The sequence below is a fragment of the Drosophila takahashii genome, chromosome 2L, assembly GCF_030179915.1.
Source record: "Drosophila takahashii strain IR98-3 E-12201 chromosome 2L, DtakHiC1v2, whole genome shotgun sequence".
NCBI classification, from domain to species: Eukaryota; Metazoa; Arthropoda; class Insecta; order Diptera; family Drosophilidae; genus Drosophila; species Drosophila takahashii.
In genome coordinates, this window is record NC_091678.1 from 26,769,366 (window position 1) to 26,790,021 (window position 20,656).

Consider the following 20,656-nt stretch of genomic DNA (forward strand, 5'->3'; position numbering starts at 1 on the left):
TCGATGCAGTGCATGGACTGGCACATCCAAGCAGCCGTGCAACTGCCAAGTTACTCAAGCAGCGGTTTGTTTGGCCAGGAATTAACCGAGATGCTACATTATGGTCCCGTCAATGCGTTCCATGCCAACGGTCAAAAATTCATCGACACACACACAGTGCTGTGGACAAGATTGATATTCCTGACAACCGTTTTGAGCACATTCATATCGACCTGATCGAGCTTCCACAAGTCCGCAACCTGTGTTACTGCCTTACGATCATCGACCGCTTTAGTAGATGGCCTCTAGCTATTCCTCTGTCAAACATGACCGCAGAAACGGTTGCAAAAGCTTTGTACACCCACTGGATCTGTATGTTTGGCTGCCCACTCACCATAACAACGGATCAGGGCACGCAATTTGAGTCCTCGCTGTTTGCCGATCTAGCGAAACTGATTGGAGCTGAAAGCATTCGAACAACTGCGTATCACCCACAATCAAATGGAATGGTAGAGCGCTGGCATCGAACATTCAAGGCTGCGCTAATGTGTAACTCTCACATAGTTTGGCCTGAACTGTTACCCACGGTACTATTGGGATTGCGTTCGACTTTTAAGGCGGACCTGCAAGCATCTCCAGCTGAAATACTTTTCGGCACTTCTATTCGTCTTCCGAATGAATTTTTCGATCCGCATACAACATACAACAACCAACACCGGCTTACTGAAGGTTTGCGCCAACATATTCGGGCAGTTAAACCTACTCCTGCCGCCCATCACACGAAGCCCCACATTTTTTATTCCAAGGATTTGAAAACGTGTACACACGTTTTCAAGAGAGTCGCTTCTGTCAAAAAACCGCTTGAACATCCATATACTGGACCTCACCAAATAACTCGTCGTGTAGATGAGAAGGTCTACATAATAAACATGGATGGACTGGAGAAAGCTGTATCCGTTGATCTTCTAAAGCCTGCATTTCTCGCTGTTGGCGACTTTATAGAAAGTGAGCATACGGATCTCAGCCACCCACAAGTTCCTGAACTTGCAACCCCAGCTTTAGTTCCGTTACCTTCGCCCATCACACGAAGTCACTGGAGGGGGAGTAGATGTGGCGACCAATCTGGCAATCCGAAGCGAACAGCTGATGTCATAAAATAACTCTGGATCGATATAAAAATTGGATTGATATCGATATCCCTCTCCCTTGCGGCGCAATTAGCATATAGTACACACAATTGTTACTCAACCTATTAATATCTAAATAAAAGTTAAGTTAAGAGTGAATCTCTACATATATTTTTTAAAATAGTCCCTTTATCCAAAATATATATGCATCTATCTACAGGTGAATTTTCCTTGAGGAACTCTCATATATATTTCCTCTTTTAAATCTCCATTTAAAAAAGCAGTTTTTACATCCATATGATGTACTTTAAGGCTATACTGGTTTGAAAAAGACATTATAAGTCTGAAACTTGCAATTCTAGCCACAGGGGCAAAAGTTTCGTCGTAATCGATTAAATATTCCTGTGTAAATCCCCGTGCTACAAGTCTGGCTTTATATTTTACTGGTCTACCAAACTCGTTCTGTTTTATTGTAAATATCCATTTACAATCGACTATGTTTTTGTTTTCGGGTCTTTCTACCAGTGACCATGTTTTGTTAATTTCATGAGAATTAAGCTCATCTTCAATAGCTGCTCTCCACTGTTCTTTATCACACCTATTATTAATTTCATCAAAAGATATTGGAGCACTACCTGTTAAAGTTTGCGCATTCATAACACAATTTTTAATCATATTTCTATATGACAATTTGGGCTTTTCTTTTAGTCTATTGTTTTTTCGAATTGGAGTATCAGAGTCACTTGGTTCACCTTCATATATAACACCAGATATATCTGGATCGGCCTTTTCCACTTCATTCTCCACTTCATTTTCCATTTCACTAGGCTGCACATCTGATACTACCATATCAGTGTTATTCTGAACCGTTTCACTCTCAACAAGACCAGAGTCTTGAAAAGAAGGTTCAATATTTTCTTCAAGATTGGGAAAATCCATGTTGTTATCAACATCCACAGCTCTAGACATTATTCTGTTTGATTCATCAAACACTACATCTCTTGCAATAACAAATTTGTTATTCTCCACATCCCATACTTTATATCCATTTGGTTCATACCCAACAAGTATACCTTTCCATGATTTGTCATCAAATTTTCTTTTTCTCGTTTTGTTGAGAACGTATACTGTCGAACCAAAAACTCTTAAGTACTTCAGGCACGGCTTTTTGCTGTGCCACATTTCAAAAGGTGTCTTTTTGCATTCATGTAATGCACTAGTTGGGCTTCTATTAATAAGGTAGGTAGCTGTTAGCACTGCTTCACCCCAGAAAGTTTTCTGAACCTTGCCCCCTATAACTAAAGCTCGAGCTTTTTCCGTTATAGATCTAATCATCCTTTCGGACACACCATTTTGTTGTGGAGTATGTGGAACCGTCAAGTGGTAACTAATGCCTTTTTGAACACAGAACTCTTTCATTTCATTCGATAAATACTCCCTACCATTATCAATATAAAGGTTAACCATATTTAAATTAAACAAACCATGCGTTTTAGCTACATAGTCTTGAAATACACTAAAAACTTCTGACTTATAACTCAACAGGTAAGTTACATAATAATGTGTATACTCATCAATTAAAACTACATAATAATTCTTATGATCAACAGTAGATGGGGTTATTGGACCACACACATCAGAATGTACAACAAATAATGGTCGATTTATGTGGTCCTTATTTTTAAATTTATTAAAACTTAATCTCGCCTGCTTTCCCTTGACACAAGCTTCACATAATTCATTTTCTGGTTTTATGTTATTTAGCAACTCTGTATCGTCAAACATATTTTTGGTTTTAATCTCATGCCACAAACTATAATTATTATTTTTAGCTGCATTTGCAATACAAGCTAGTTTATTAGAAAAGAAATTAATCAATGGAACAATTCCAAATATACTTCCATTCATTACAATTATTTTACCTTTTCTAACAGTTACACCTCCTGGGTGAAATACAATGCCTCCTGCATTTTCTTAACTGAGATCAAGTTTTCCGGGATATCAGGACAGTATAAGACATCTTTAAGCTCAATTTTCTCATTTGAATCTGTGTACAGCGTCACTGTTCCTTTCTTAACTGCATAAATGAATACATCGTTCTTGGCAACAGAAATTTTAATAGGTTCATCTAATTCAGTGATAGTTGTACACAAACTCTCATTGTTGGCCAAATGGTCTGATGCGCCAGAATCCAATAAGAACCCAATGTTTGGTTGGCTATTTGCGCGTCTCATCATAAATGCGATCCCATTATGATTTCCTTGGCTTTTTGTGGATGTCATCTGCGCCTGTTTGCCATTTCCATGTTTATCCTTTTCTCTTTTTAGGGCAAAGCAATCTTTTTTAAAGTGACCACTCTTGCCGCAATGAAAACATTTTTTCTGGAATTTTGAAACTCTATTTGATGCAAATTTGCTATTTTTCTTAAAAGAAAATTGAGGCTTACTGTCCTTTTTTACAGCCTGCATAACCTTTAGACTGGTATCTTTGCTACTATTTTTTAACTTGATCTCGTGATCCAACAGACGATTTTTTACAAAGGCCAAGGTTAAATTATTTTCTGCTAAAGTTTCTATTGCCGTTATAACGCCGTCATACGAAGATGGCAGTGTTAGCAGTAAATGCGAAATCTTGTCCATTTCTCCAACTTTAGCACCTGATGCTAGCAATTCGGCAATGAGTTCGTCAAACAAATTAAAATGGCTTAATAACTGAGAATCGCTCTTAAGTTTTAAAGATAGCAGTTGCTTGCGTGTAGACAACTGTGAGGCCAAACTCTTCCTCTCATAGATTGAATCTAAATTTTTGAAAACCTGCTTTGCCGTATCTTCACTTTTAGCAAAACCTAAAAACGAGTCACTTAAATACTCAATGATCACACTTTTTGCGCATTTCTTCTTTTTCTGCCATTCAACAAAATTTTCTTCTTCTTGTTCTTCTTTTTCTTCTTGGTATATAACCTTCAACACATCTATTTCGTTTAACAATGCCCTTATACGAAATTTCCAGATGGAATATTTTTCTCCATCAAATGGCCTTATATTTCGTTTATTGGTTTTCTCCATATTGTATTTAATATATATAATAAAATGATACTTTTACTTAGCTGCAGTTATGGCGTGGTCTGGGCCCATAACCTATATACACAATAACCTATATACACAATTTATATATGTGTGTGTGTGTGATTTCCTTGAAGCGTCACACTATTTCGTCAGAATCCGCGTTCCACGTGTTGCCTCTTGTATTCGTCCTGTGGTCTTCTTATAGCGTGTAATATGTGCTCGGTGCAATATTATATCTCCCACCAATTCACAACCCAAGTTAAATACACTTTATGTATACTTTTAGATATATATTTTAAGTTCCTTAGAACACGTCTTGTCACTTCAAATTATACGGAATAAGAGAGAGCTGAACCAGCTCATCGGAACCAAAACGATATTAGTGTTACCAGTTACAGTAGTGAGCAGAATACTTTTGCTTATACGATATTCTTATCGATATGAAGTAATGTCATATTCCAACAGTGTTATAAATTGGGTTTTTTCATGTGAGAGTAGCGTCAGTCGACGTCTGAAGAGGAGTCGCCTTAGAGCTCGACGGCTCTCAATTAGATTGAGGCATCGCTGGCTGAGTCTAACAGTTTTTTTCGCTTTGGTCGGGTCAATTAATATTTTTGGAACCGCAGATGGAGAGCTTAGAGCCTTCTCCAGAGCTTGATTAAGTTTTTCTACATGAACATCAATATCGGCTATGTCTAGAGTGTCATTGTTGGGTATTGGCTGCACGTTTCGGAGTACGAGCGTGTTCCAAAGAAGATTATCTATTTTGCCGAAATTGTGGATGCATTTGGGGTCCAATTGCGCTAGGCGAAAATGATCAGATGAGAAGTCCTTAAGAACCTTGCATCCAGTACCTAAGCTGACAGGCAGTTCGGTCGAACAAATAAAGAAATCTATAGATGTGTCTCTATGGTTTTGATTTGGGCGAGAGTGCTCTTCTGTGGGATGAAGGATAAGACCTGGTTGCGCCAAGAGCCAGTTGAATAATATATATGATGGACGTTGATGCACTACGAGAAGTACAAACAAGTGGCCCAACGACACCAAGCACGTGCTTGTTACGCGCGGGGCCCTTTTGTAAATTTGGGCAAAAATGCGAGTTCGCGAGGAAGAATACATAAAACCCATAAAGACGGGACCAACAATGAAGAAAAAAACATGCAGTTAGGAGTGAAGCAAATGAGTTAAAATGTTAGTTTTTAATACCGGGATTGAAGTTGAGGTGCAAATTAAATGATAAAGAACATTATAGTTATTACATAGAACGCGAAAGGGCTCGTGCAGACCAAAATTTGATGTACATCGAGGTAAATTAAGAGGATGATAATTACGTGTTAGTCTAACGGGAACATTAAAAGTTAGGCGGCTAACAAGCTCTACAGAATCAATATCACCTCTTATAAGATTATGCATAAAAATGGTACCAAGCATTTTTCTACGATTTGCAAGTGTCGGTAAATTAAGCAATAATAATCTACTCTGGTAGGAAGGTAGCCTTACGTTTTGATCCCAGTTCAAACTACGAAGGGCAAAAAGGAGAAATTTTTTTTGTACCGACTCTATACGGTCAATGTGGACTTGGTATTGTGGGCTCCAAACCGAAGAACAATATTCCAATATAGGACGGACAAGGGAGGTAAATAATAATTTGGTTATATAAGGGTCATCAAATTCTTTTGACCAACGCTTTATAAACCCAAGAACACTCATAGCTTTATTGACTGTCGACATTATGTGGCAGTCAAATTTAAGCTTCGGGTCCAGAAGAACGCCTAAATCATTTACTGAATATATACGGTCAAGTGGCAAATTCTGAAGCGAATAACTTATAAAGGTAGGGGTGACCCTATAAAAGGTCATTACGTTGCATTTTAGGCAGTTCAAATTTAAGAGGTTATACTCACACCATACTTGAAATTGATCAATGTCTGATTGTAAGCCAAAACCAGACTCTATATTATTATATGTCAAACAAAGCTTAACATCATCCGCATACATTAGTACACGAGAATGTGTTACAATAGAGGGAAGATCGTTAATAAACAAAGTAAACAGCAAAGGGCCCAAATGACTACCCTGAGGTACTCCAGATGTCACATGGATCGTTTTTGAAACAGCGTTCTTAAATATAACCCTCTGAGTCCTCCCATTCAAATAGCTTGAAATCCAAGTTAATAGATTACATGGAAACCCAAGCAAATCTAATTTGAATAAAAGAAGAGAGTGGTTAACAGAGTCAAAGGCTTTACTGAAATCTGTATATACAACGTCAGTCTGCATTTTATTGTTAAATCCATTTATTACAATTGATGACAATTCAAGTAGGTTGGTGGTAGTCGATCTTCGCTTAACAAAACCGTGCTGACACGGTGATATTAGCGAGGAACATAAATGTTGCAAATGAGAAGTGATAATACGTTCAAAGGCTTTTGGAATAGCCGACAATTTAGAAATACCTCTATAATTCTGGGCATCCGCCTTCGCCCCCTTTTTGTGAAGTGGAATAATAAAAGAATCCTTCCAGATAGTTGGAAAAACTGATGATGAAATAGACAATTGAAAAAGTTTAAGAATAGGTTTGCAGATGGTTGATGCACAAAACTTAAGCACACACCCAGGAAGTCCATCAGGACCGGGAGAATAAGTTGGCGTTGTTGATGTTAAATCTCTTAAGAGAGAACTTTCAGTAATTATAGGGGAAAAAATACAATTTGCCCTATTTAAGGAATTACGGTAATTTGATTCTGACCATGAAGAAGAGCTATAAGTAGTTTGGAAAAAGTCAGAGAATAAATCAGCAATTTCAGAGTCAGTCGATGCCTCCATTGAGTTAAATCGAACCGATGAAGGCAAAGCTGATGACTTACGCTTTGCGTTGACAAAGTTATAAAATTGCTTCGGATCATTTGTAAATTCAAATTTACAACGATTTAAATACATGGAATAGCAATGACTGTTAAGAACATTAAAATCAGATCGAGCCACCACATATTTCGAAAAATCAGATGGCTTACCCGATTTTTTATACTTTTTATAAGTGTTTGTTTTAAGATTTTTTAGTCTTTGAAGCGCATTTGTAAACCAGGGGGGCCTGTTCGGCTTGGGAGGAAGCCTATCAGGAACGCATTCATTAAAAAAAGTGTTTAGAACGCTATAGAAAAGTTCCGTTGCACTTTCGATGTCCACACAGTTATAAAGATCTGTCCAATCGTATTGCGAAATCATTAAATTAAGTTTATTATAGTCACATTTCCGAAAACATCTCATTTTAGTTGGAGAAACTAAAGGAGAGAGGGTATCAAGGTAGGGGAGGCAAATTGTCAATTCCATAGTTGGATGGTATCGGTCTTCAGGTACCACAAGAGCGTCAATTCTAGATACTGTGACTTCAGACGGCTCTGAAACAAACACAAGATCTAATTGTCTATTTAATGAATTTCGTATAAAGCTAACCTGCTGTAACGATAATTCTAAAAGGCCATCCACAAAATCATGGGTGGATAAAGGTAAAGCGACAAGTGAGTCAGAAGGGGGGGACCAAGATATATCAGGGAGATTAAAGTCACCCAAAACAATGAAAAGGTCTCTATTGGAAAAAAAGGGTAAAATTGATTTAATAGCAGATAGATGTTGCTCATAAATTATTAGGTCAGAGCCAGGCGGAATATACGAACATGTAATAAAAATAGACAAGGTTTGCAGGGAAACTTTAACACAAACAAATTCAATGTCATTAGAGGCATAAGAGTGAATTCTCTCAGAACTTATGGTGGAGGTGACGGCAATTAAAACGCCGCCCCCCCTACGGGAAAGGCGATCGGTTCTGTAGGTATTAAAATTGGTAGACAGAACTTCAGAGTCTGTTATCTCTGGTTTCAGCCAAGTTTCAGTAAAAGCTAAGATATCGTCCGTAAATGCCGAGGAGTCAGCATAAAGCTTTGGTAGCTTCATGTTAAGTCCTCTAACATTTTGGTAAGCCAATAATAAACTTTTCAGTTTTTTGGCACCGTGGAAGGCCTATTATTTGTTCTCGGTTTATTAGGAACAAATTCTTTTATAACCAGATCATCATTAAGCCAGAAGCTTTCAGAAAGCAGTTCTTTAAACACATCAGGCGGAGCAAAAATTTTGAAAGACGATATCCTACGGGCGTATGAAAATCTAAATTGTTCAACCGCAATATCCTCGGATGGGAATTTTTCACGAATGAATTCCAAAACATCCTCAGATGTGGTATCAGGCGTAAATCTTGAAACAAATAGTTGCTTCCTATGTGGAACAACTGAGAGTTTCTTACGCCCCCCAGCAGCAGTCTGAACCTCACTCAGCTGAGCGCCAGAAGCGGCACCTTCTGTACGTCTGGGTACAACTGAGAGATTTTTACGCCCCCCAGCAGCAGCCTGAACGTCATTCGGCTGAGCGACAGAAACGGCGCCCACTGTACCTATGGGTATGGTCGGCTCCGGATTGGTTGATACCGCCGGATCTGGAGCCTGACATTCAGATACAGGGGCTACAGGGACTACACCTGAACTAGCAGTATCCATTGGCACAGGTGGTTCACTTACCCCTGTGTCACCAGAAACTGCAGCAGCTACCAAGTTTGGATTTAAAGAGGATTCAACACTCGCTTTTACTGTCGTTGAGCTAGCTTTTTTGCGTTTGGGCGACTCGGCTAATAATTTTTTATTATTAAATTGTTCACATACGGAATTAAATCCTTCATTGAGCTGTTTAAAAACTCGTGAAAGATTACATAGGCCGTCTCGAGTCTGCCTCATAAAGCTGCTCATCTCAACTGCCAAATCCCTGCAGTGCTCACATACCCACATGAGACCAATCCGCATTTCAATAAAGTCTTTAACTCTGCCAGTAAATCCTGCACATTTAGAATGCATCATTGCTTCGCAGAGCCAACAGTAAACAAAAGGGTCATTAGATGCAGTCCTACAATTTTTCTTAGAGTCATTATAAGAAAAATACGTTAGAGAATAAAGAGAATAAAATAAAAAGTATATAAAAGTATAAAAAAATACCTCAAGTAAATTTGGCACTGGGATCAAATTCCAAAACCACAAAATCACAAAAACACAAAAAGTATAAGAGCGCGAGATCGCGAATTAAATCGAAAGAGAGCGCGAGAGAAAAGTCTTCTATCGACTGAGCGTGGCTTGTGGGGCACCAAAACAACTCAACGCACGAACAGTTAAATGTAAAGCAAGCAAGAGAGAGAGACTATGAGAATATGTCTACAAGAAATACGGCAGGTTCAGAGAGAGTGAAATTACAGTTATAATAGAGCGGCAGAGAGAGAGAGAGTAAGAGTAAGAGAGAGAATATTAGAGCCAATTTGGAGAGTGCAAATTACACTAACAAAGCCAAGATATTAAATAAATCAAATGGAAATGTTAAAATAACTATAACCACGTACCCGTAATCTGGGAGATCTATGAAAGTCACTAACACGATTGTTAGGCTAAACTTTGTTAGTAAATAAACACAAAATACTTGCGGAAATAACACAATATAAAACAAAAACTCAGAGCACAATGGTAAACACAACCGTTCACAAGCGACGCTAAATCGGTGATGATGATATTCGTCTATTTGTGTTGAAATGGGATTGGCTGTGGGTTGGGACATGCCAGGATGGATGTTTGGCATTCAGGTCACATCCTATAATGACGTGGCTATTGGGAGATTGAATTGAGATGGAGTCTGTTATTTTATCTAGATCTTGCACGTGCAGTGGCTCATTAGGTCGTAGGTATGAAGATACTATTACTATGCTATGACAGGTTCCGCCTGACATTCTACAGTTGATTTCAATAGCTACTGCTTCTAGGAACCGTAATGGCCCCATTTCAATGCGTCTGTATTTTGTTCCGTTTCTAATGCAAATTGCAACCGAGGACCCCCGGTTTTCGGGTCGGTGTACCTGTCTTCGTTCTATTCTAGTGTCCGTTGCTCTTGTTAATTGGCGGACAAAGTGATAATAAGCTAGGTTAGTAGAGTGTCGCTGGCCCAGACGATGCTCTGCTATTAGCATTGTGTCCGGCCTGTGTTTGTTTAGGAACAGATTTAGATCGTTTCTTTTTTGAAGAGAAACGAGAGAATTGACATTTTGGAAAATACGTTTCAGTTGCGACATTAATTTATTGATATTTGAAATAAGAAGTCAAGGATGATCTCCTGCTTCTGTCGTTTTTGTTCATCATGGCTGAGGCTCGCTATTCCTGAGTACTTTTTTGTCGCATTTTGCATGATTTGAAAGCATGACATTATATCCTTCCCGAAGGCTTCAACCGTGTCTCTTTTGAAAGATTCAAAGGATTGGGTCGGATTTAGCCTTTTCTCCATGAACTTGCTGAGTTCGTGGCTAGAAGTGACTACTCTTTGCTGAGGTTGCACTTTTTTTGTTGTGCCTTCCTGTTTGCCTTTTTTTGAGAAAAGAGAAGAGAAGGTAGTTTCCCCTCTAATAAGTGAGAGGCTTTCAGCTTGAGTAATCGGACGATTGATATTTATTGTGGGTGATTTCCTGTTTTGAGTTTGTTTTTCTTTAGCTGCAATTCGTGTTGGACAAATGGGTGCATTTGCCGTGTGAGGACCATTGCAGTTGACACATTTGGCTTCAGTCTTATCGGACGGGTTCTCCGACTTTTTAATCTTGCAATTACCAGGACCATGGTCTCCGGTACATTTCACACAACGGTATCCCATGTTACAGTTAATAGCCATATGCGTGTATCGCTGACAGTTACGACATTGCATCAAATAATTTTTATTTTTTTTCAGACCTTCTACTGCAATTTTACAATAAAGCAAGGCTTTTAGTTGGAAAACTTGTTTCTTTTCTTCAATGCTAGCTACCTGCACTAGCCAGAATTTGTTTTTAAAAGGCTTTACTGATATAAATTTTACAGTGGGCAAGCTTTCTTTAAGGGCGGTTAGTATGTCATCTACTTGGAAGACATCAAGAGGGAGTTTTTTAAGGACTATTGAGTGCGGTTTTCGTTCTTTGGGGGTATATGAAAAGAATTTAGCTTTATTTTTTGACAGTAATTCTTTTGTTTGTTGGTAGTGTTCTAGGCAGAATACCTTGACATGGATTATGTTTTTGTTTATTATATTTAGGATAAACTTGTTGTCCTTAATAAAATTTTGCAACATACCTGTTAATGTTTTTGGTTCTGCATTGTAAACTATAATTATTGGAGGAATCGCCGCTTTTGGTGTAGTTATCTTCTGGATACCCTGGGGTCCTCCTGGTTTTGACGATTTTTTGCCGATGTTGTTGCTGCTGTTGTTGCTGATGTTGTTGCTGATGTTGACATGACGAGGGCTGCTGACGCTGACCGCCTTTCGATCCCTCTTGCCGTCTGACAGAGACGGGTACTCGTTTTCGTAGTTGCTGTTGTCGTTGGCTTCAGCTGATTTCATTCTTTTGGATGTTCCAGGTGCATCATTTTTTGTTGTCGGTTGATGTAGGTATAGCTCTTTAAGACGTTTGTTTTCTTGACGAAGGAGTTCAAGTTCTTCCATTAACCCACTGAGTTGCGATTGGGTAAGGTTGACATGCTCATCACTTTGCTCCTCTTCTTCTTCTAGGTCGGAAGGATCGCTGCTGCTCTGACCATCATCGTCCGACGATTCATCACAGTGTTCTCGTTTTCTGGAGGCTTCTTCGAAGTCCATTTTTTGGTAATGGCTATCACTTGATACGTTTGCAGGGGCTGCGAGCTCTGGAGGCTCCAAGATGTTGGACATAAGGGGTTGATCTTTCGATTAAGGCACTATCGAATTCTTTGAAGTTTTTGACGTTTACCGTATACGGCTCATTTCGCACTTTTTGAGTCTTTGTTGTAGACTTTAATTTGGCTTTTCGATTTATAGCAACTGCATATGCAGATTGCTGGTTTTTATTTTTGATCACAGAATGATCCACTTTGATTTTTGCAGTCACTGTCTGAATTGATTGGTTTTCTCAGTCACTATCTGAAGGTAAGCTTTTGGTTTGATTACTGGTTGAGGTTGAGACTTGAAGCTGCCTTTCCACTAGTTTTAGGCGGCATTATTCACTTCACTTATGATTTCACAAACACAATTCACTGATCATAGTGGTGCGAAGAGAGTGTTCAGCTTTATACTTTTTTTCGAGCAATGTTTTCAGGTCTATGGCACCCACCCCTAACTGAACGCGCAGGCAGACGAAAAAGTATAAATACGTGGCTACCCGGGGCTGGGCGAGCATTCAGTGTGTTTTCAGTGTGTAAAGTGAACTAAGTGAAATACTCGTAAAGCAAAATGTCTGGTCGTGGAAAAGGTGGCAAAGTGAAGGGAAAGGCAAAGTCCCGCTCGAACCGTGCCGGTCTTCAGTTCCCAGTGGGCCGTATTCACCGTCTGCTCCGCAAGGGCAACTATGCCGAGCGTGTTGGTGCCGGCGCTCCTGTTTACCTAGCTGCCGTGATGGAATATCTGGCCGCTGAGGTTCTCGAGTTGGCTGGCAATGCTGCCCGTGACAACAAGAAGACTAGGATTATCCCGCGTCATCTGCAGCTGGCCATCCGCAACGACGAGGAGTTGAACAAGCTGCTCTCCGGTGTCACCATTGCCCAGGGCGGAGTGCTGCCCAACATCCAGGCCGTTCTGTTGCCCAAGAAGACCGAGAAGAAGGCTTAATCGTTTTAAAAGCGGAGCTCATTTGTACATACAAACATATACCCAACCGTCCTTTTCAGGACGACCACGTTATTACCAAAGAATAGAAGATTTACATATACGAATATGATTTAATTTCAAAAATAAACTATAAAACTGCTTGAAATATAACATTGAGGCTTAAATGAACTCAAATGGTACAAATGGTAGGTTCACAATACTATTCGGAAGCTAATGTTTGATTTGTTCGGCCGTCGGTCCAGTAGATTAGTGGTCGAAAGCTACAGGATCTAAATGTTCAATTCTTAGATTACATTGGCGACTCACTCGTATTTCTTCCTCAAAAGATGTAACGAGTTGCCGTTTACGCTTACACTTTTCCGTTGCAAGCAGTACAGTTTGTACAAAATACATTCATCCCATGTGCATGTGTAGTTTGATATTTCAGTGACCGATTGTTTTCCAGCGCATTTTAATATTATTGTATTATAAATATTATTGAAAATTTGTCTTCTCTCGAAATTTTAATGGTGGTCCTGAAAAGGACCGATTGCTGAATGAAGTACAAGCTGTACTAGTTTTTTAACCGCCGAAGCCGTACAGGGTGCGGCCTTGCCTCTTCAGGGCGTACACAACATCCATGGCTGTGACAGTCTTCCTCTTGGCGTGTTCGGTGTAGGTGACGGCATCACGGATAACGTTCTCCAAGAACACCTTCAGAACGCCACGTGTTTCCTCGTAAATGAGTCCAGAGATGCGCTTTAAGCCGCCACGACGAGCCAAACGGCTTATCACGCAGCACTTTGCGATGACGCTTGGCGCCTCCTTTTCCCAAGCCTTTGCCTCCTTTACCGCGACCAGTCATTTTCACTCTTTTCTACTGTTAACACACTGCACGAAAGTCACTGAAGAACTAATTCCAAATTTTCGGCGTGCCCCTATATATACCTAAAACGCCAGAAACACGAGCGAGTCCGAACGATATGTCCGCCTCGCTCTCCGCTCGACAAATGAGATGGCCTCTGCTTCTCTCTCTTTTCAACCCTCCACGTTTTGCTATATAAGTAGGTAGCAAATGCGGCGATCGTTTATTGTGTTTTGAAACGTGAAGTGAACGTGAACAGCAGTGAATTCGAAAATGGCCCGTACCAAGCAAACCGCTCGCAAATCGACTGGTGGCAAGGCGCCACGCAAACAACTGGCTACTAAGGCCGCTCGTAAGAGCGCCCCAGCCACCGGAGGCGTGAAGAAGCCCCATCGCTATCGCCCTGGAACTGTTGCTCTGCGTGAGATCCGTCGCTACCAGAAGAGTACCGAGCTGCTGATCCGCAAACTGCCTTTCCAGCGTCTGGTGCGTGAAATCGCTCAGGACTTCAAGACTGACCTGCGATTCCAGAGCTCGGCGGTAATGGCTCTGCAGGAAGCTAGCGAAGCCTATCTGGTTGGCCTCTTTGAAGATACTAACTTGTGCGCCATTCATGCCAAGCGTGTCACCATCATGCCCAAGGACATCCAGTTGGCCCGTCGCATTCGCGGCGAGCGAGCTTAAGTTGAGACGGCTTCAACTGGCTGCCAATGCTCCAGCATACTTTGTACAAATCGGTCCTTTTCAGGACCACAAATTACGTTCAATGAGATATTAATTTTAATTCAGCAGGCTTCCACGTAGATAAAATTAAGAAATAGTCGGAAGTATGAAAGACATGGTCAATACTTTCAAACATCAGAAAAAAATCGAAAATCTATCAAATATATTCTTATTATAACCTAGTGAACATAATGAAACAAAATAAGATTAGAAAATTACAGATTTTATATTTTTTCTTAATCGCTAACTTCATGGCGACCTATGTCTATGAACCATTCAGTGGAGTATTTTTGTCTTGGGTAAATATAAAACAAGTTATAAAAGACAGCATTTTGTGTCATATCTTGATGTAAATGACTTTAACTTTAATGTTTATCAACGAACGTGACAATATATGTTTAATTTCTTATTTTCAAATATGTTTTTAAAAACATTTCACTTGTGATTTTGGCAAACTTTTAAAATTAGTATGGTTTAATGGGACAAGAACGCTCAACGTTAAACATAAGTAATAAATTGAAAACTTATTTAAAACAGTCTGAAAATAAAACATATACATTATTTAATGCATTATTTATTATATTTAATAAAAAAAGATTCAAAATGAGTGCGACTTCTACGTACGCACACTCTAAAAATGAGTGTGGTTCAATGGGACAATAACGCTCAACATTAGATATAATTAAAAAATTCGAAAAATTATTAAAAACAGTCTGAAAATAAAACATATACATTATTCAATGTATTATTTATTATATTATATAAAAAAAAGATTCAAAAATATATAATTTATGTTTTTTTGTAAGAAAAATTGAGTGCGTGAAGCTGCACACTTTTAAAATGAGTGTGGTTTAATGGGACAAGAACGCTCAGCATTAGACATCAGTAAAAAATCGAAATATTATTAAAAACAGTCTGAAAATAACACATATACACTATTCAATGCTTTACTTATTATGTTAAATAAAAAAAAAGAATCAAAAATATGTATTTTATGTTTTTTTTTAATGTAAAATTCAGTGCGGCCTCTACCTAATTCATATATGGGACGCAAAGTATCCGAATTTGGAAAAACTATTTATAAAATTGCCTGAAAAGCTAAATCCACTTAAACAAAGACAAAATTCATTTTATAAAATTGCAAATAAATGTAATGTTTCGAAAGATTAATATTTTTAACAGTCCGAAAACTATTATCGAATGTAGTCTGATAGACAACTTTGTACGTAGCCAAGGGACAACTTGAAACAAGAATTAAAATACCTAAATTAATGATAAGTGATTATATTTTTGGTTTTTCGTAAAGTAAAACGTTCGAATTTTATTTTTTATTAACAAGATTCCAAATACTTCAGAGATTTCATATTTTAAAATGGGTTTTTAAAAAAATTGTTCATGTTACGAATGTCAATGTTGAAGTTCATGCAGCAATAAAAAGTCACAAAAACAAGATACTTACAATTCGAAAACGGTAATTGATTAATTCATCTTTTAAGGATGTATACCAATAAAAACATATTTTCTATTTAAAATCTTAAGCACTGAAAACAAGAAAATAAGTTTGCACCTCAAGCAAACATTAGCAGAGCAAATGACTGATGCCAGACCCACAGTTAAAGTGCGTTTTATTGAATTCTGAATGCTATGCTATGCATTTTCACGTGCCGAAAAATAAATTTTAGCGGCGCTCATCTTTCACATATGGGACGTTCCATATCAACCCGGCCACCCCCTTTTTTGATTTTTTTTGTATGTGGACTGTACCACATTGATTGCAAAGCCCCTTGCTTCCAATATTTTACCTCATACCCATTTTTTCAATGTTACCACTCTTTCGCCGTATATTCGCGCTGAAAGGAAAATACAAAATCATTTTTAACCTGCGAACGAAAGGCACAATCAGCATAGTTCAAAAGCAGAAAAATCTGTCTTTCGATGGCCGATTACGAGAAAAATAAAAGATTTTTTAAGACCGTAGATGACCAAACGATAGAGTTTTTAAAGTCTAAAAGTAGGATTTCGTCTAAAGGGCCAGTCTGCAAAAATACCATTATATTTTTCTCAAAAGGCCCGAGTTTTAACGGATTTTATGCCACTGGTTTCAAAGTGGGATCTCTCTTGAGGAATTAGCTATGAATTCTTTTCATTGATTTGTTAATTTTTTCCAAAGCATATACGATTATTTTATATTACTTATTAGCTTTTTCTGACAGTTAACTACTACAAAAACGTACAAAAGAATTCATAGCTAATTCCTCAAGAGAGATCCCACTTTGAAATCAGTGGCATAAAATCCGTTAAATATGGGGCTTTCTGAGAAAAATATAATGGTATTTTTGCAGACTGGCCCTTGACGAAATCCTACTTTTAGACTTTAAAAACGCTATCGCTTGGTCATCTACGGTCTAATAAAATCTATTATTTTTCTCATAACCGGCTATGGAAAGACAGGTTTTTCTGATTTTGAACCATGCCAATTGTTTCTTTCGTTCGCAGGATAAAAATGATTTTTTGTTTTCTTTTTTACGCGATTATACGGCGAAAGAGTGGTATGAGGTAAAATATTGGAAGCAAGGGGCTTTGCAATCAATGTGGTACTTTCCACATAGAAAATTAAAACAAGAGAGAACGCTATAGTCGGGTGCCCCGACTATCAGATACCCGTTACTCAGCTAAAGGGAATGCGAAGGAGATGGAGATAAAAAGTTTGATCCGCCGTAACTTTTTAACGAATGGTCCGATTTAAAAAATTTCTTCTACATTTCGATAGGTATTGATAAACACAACAAAACTGCATTTGTACTTTTCCAAAATATTTATTTTCCAAAATTTTTAAAATCGTTTATAAGCGATTGTGGACGTTAGAGGGGGCGTGGCACCCTTTTGAAACAAACTTGCGCTGCGTAGGAACTCCTAGAATCTGCATGCAAAATGTCAATCTTCTAGCTTTTATAGTTTCCGAGATCTCAGCGTTCATACGGACAGACAGACAGACAGACAGACAGACGGACAGACAGACGGACAGACGGACATGGCTAGATCGACTCGGCTAGTGATCCTGATCAAGAATATATATAGTTTATAGGGTCGGAAACGCTTTCTTCTACCTGTTACATACTTTTGCACGAATCTAATATACCCTTTTACTCTACGAGTAACGGGTATAAAAAAAGGGGGGTGGCCGGGTTGATATGGAGCGTCCCATATGTATTTTTTCTTGTCCCGATGAAAAGTGAGACCACTTAAAATTATCAAAAAAAATGTGAAAAAAATCGATGATATATGATAAATATTCAAAAAAAATATCACGATAAAAATATTTATTTTTTCGTAAAAAATATCGATATATTGATATTTTGATATATTTTCGACATCCCTACTACAAAGGCAAAGAAGACCACTGCCCCGCCATCGCATCCGCCAACTCAGCAAATGGTAGACGCTTCCATCAAGAATTTGAAGGAGCGTGGCGGCTCATCGCTTCTGGCAATCAAGAAATATATCAGTGCCACTTATAAATGCGATGCCCAGAAGCTGGCTCCATTCATCAAGAAGTACTTGAAATCTGCCGTGGTCAATGGAAAGCTGATTCAAACAAAGGGAAAGGGTGCGTCTGGCTCATTTAAACTGTCGGCCTCCGCCAAGAAGGATCCCAAGCCAAAGGTTGCGTCTGCTGAGAAGAAAGTGAAAAGCAAGAAGGTAGCCGCCAAGAAGACCGGAGCCACCGCCAAGAAGGCTGCCACGGGAGCTGCCGACAAGAAGCCCAAGGCTAAGAAGGCTGTTGCCACCAGAAAGACCGCCGAGAAGAAGAAAACGGAGAAGACGAAGGCCAAGGATGCCAAGAAAACTGGAACCGTAAAGGCAAAGCCATCAGCAACAAAGGCCAAGTCGACGGCAGCGAAGCCGAAGGCGGCCAAAGCACCAAAAGCCAAACCAGCGGCGTCTGCTAAACCCAAAAAGGCGGTGAAGAAAGCAGCTGCTCCTGCTACCGCTAAGAAGCCGAAAGCCAAGACTACGGCTGCTAAGAAGTAAATTGTGAAAAAGTACAGTACCTGGTACACGCTCGCAATCGCAATTTCAGATTTCGAAATCTGAAATTAGTTTAACAAGCCCTTTTCAGGGCTACAACTTTGGTTAACAAGAGAAAGAAACTTTCAATTGAAAACAATACATTTAATGTATCCATTTATATTGTGGCACCTGGCCGCCAGTAGAAAGTATATCAGTATACCAGGTTCATAGAGGAGACATTGCACAATTTCTTTGTAAATAGATGTTAATGATTAAGTCCTTTAAAAAAATGGTGCACCAAATTGATCATTTTATATTTTATGGCAAATGGCAAATGGTTTATGGTATATTGAAAATTTAGTTTCTTTGGTAAAATATGTTGTGGCCCTGAAAAGGGCCGTTTTGGATCTTTCTCCGCATCCGCAGCAAGAGAAAATTACTTGGAGCTGGTGTACTTGGTGACAGCCTTGGTTCCCTCACTAACGGCGTGCTTGGCCAACTCTCCGGGCAGGAGCAGGCGAACAGCCGTTTGGATTTCCCGACTGGTGATGGTCGAGCGCTTGTTGTAGTGAGCCAGACGAGAGGCCTCGGCAGCAATGCGCTCGAAGATATCATTCACAAAGCTGTTCATGATGCTCATCGCCTTCGACGAAATGCCGGTGTCAGGATGGACCTGCTTCAGGACCTTGTAAATGTAGATGGCGTAGCTCTCCTTCCTCTTGCGCTTCTTCTTCTTGTCGGTCTTGGTGATGTTCTTCTGGGCCTTGCCAGCCTTCTTGGCTGCTTTTCCACTGGTTTTAGGCGGCATTATTCACTTCACTTATGATTTCACAAACACAATTCACTGATCATAGTGGTGCTCAGTTTCAGTTTATTGTCGGTTTCTTTTTGGGTTTAGATACATAGTTAATCTTATATAATAGTAATACAAAAATGACAAGTTTATGTTTAGTGTTAGTGTTACATTTTTAACCCTGCGCTTTTAAGCTTTTCCGGGCGTTCGTTTTTACATTATGATTTATCTTTATTTCTATATTAATGAACTATACTATATGATCTATATTAATGAACAGCTATCCAAGGAGCAATATACAATATTTAAAAAAGCTATGCACCTTAAAAGGATGAAAAAGGTGACTGCAGTATTTACGAGACGCGGCCTGGTGCATGTTAAACATGCTGGAGATGAAACATTTCACTTCTTCGAAGGAATGCAGCAGTTTACGGATGCCTTTCCATCAACTGAACTGTCATTTCGTGAACAACAACAACAATAACAATTATATGTCTCTGGTAAATTGTATGTCTGTAATCTTGATGTCTTCACAAAGTATCATAACCATATATCTAGTTACTAAGTATTTTTATATTATAATAATAATTTGTATAACTATATTCTTCTTTAACTTATCAAATTGTAGGGTTTTTTACATTTTCCAAACTGATAATAGCACTTTATTGATTTATCTATTGACTACTGATGGAAGTCGAAATAAGTAGTTCCATTGCGCACAGCTTGGTTAGACTATTAAAAAGACAAGCCCAAGGCTTAACAATTATACATCTTAATGCACAAAGTCTGGTAAACAAAATGGATGAGTTCAGGTATATTTTTGCTAGTTCTGAGGTTGATATTATATGTGTGTCAGAATCCTGGTTAACAGCTGAAACTAGTGATATGTCTGTTTCTTGTGATGGCTATGTGTTGTATCGTTCTGATCGTGCTAGTCACGGGGTGGTGTTATTATTTATGTTCAAAATAGGTTGAATGCCAAAATTATTTGTAAACATCCAACGGAAAGCCTCATAGAATATCTTTTTGTCGAAGTATCTAACAAACATAAGTCTTTAAAAGCTCTTATAGGATGCATCTACAGACCAAACCGTAGCACAGACTATAGCCACCTGTTAGATGTAATTTCGGACGTCTCTTTGTCTTATACAGATGTCATACTCACAGGAGACCTGAACAGCAACATGTTAAAAGAGGCTAATCTGCTAAATAGCTTTAAAGCACTCGGATTAGATATAGTAAACAGTACACCCAAAAAAAAATGATCATAGAAACTAAACTATTTCTACATTAAAAGTAAACTATTGAGTGTCAAAAATTTCTCAATACTCTGAGTATTAAACTAATGGACTTCGAAAGTATAAAAATGAAACTTTCGAAGTTGTCAAGTTTAAACTAACGAGTGTACAGTTTATACTCACTCAGTGTACTGAAA

General features: G+C 38.7%; 1 protein-coding gene across 3 annotated transcripts in view; it reads right to left on the reverse strand.

Annotated features, from left to right (window-relative positions):
- LOC123002829 (uncharacterized) overlaps positions 1-20,656 on the reverse strand; it is a 35,529-nt gene that overhangs the window by 4,650 nt on the left and 10,223 nt on the right. For 2 of the 3 annotated variants that reach the window (XM_044393465.2, XM_044393464.2), the window contains exon 1: positions 11,344-12,261. The exons of the other annotated variant lie outside the window; for it this stretch is intronic. In XM_044393465.2, the coding sequence (XP_044249400.1) occupies positions 11,344-11,938 (595 nt within the window). In that variant the 5' untranslated portion in view covers positions 11,939-12,261. Of the gene's footprint in view, positions 1-11,343; positions 12,262-20,656 lie in introns of those variants that run through there. 3 annotated transcript variants of the gene reach the window in all.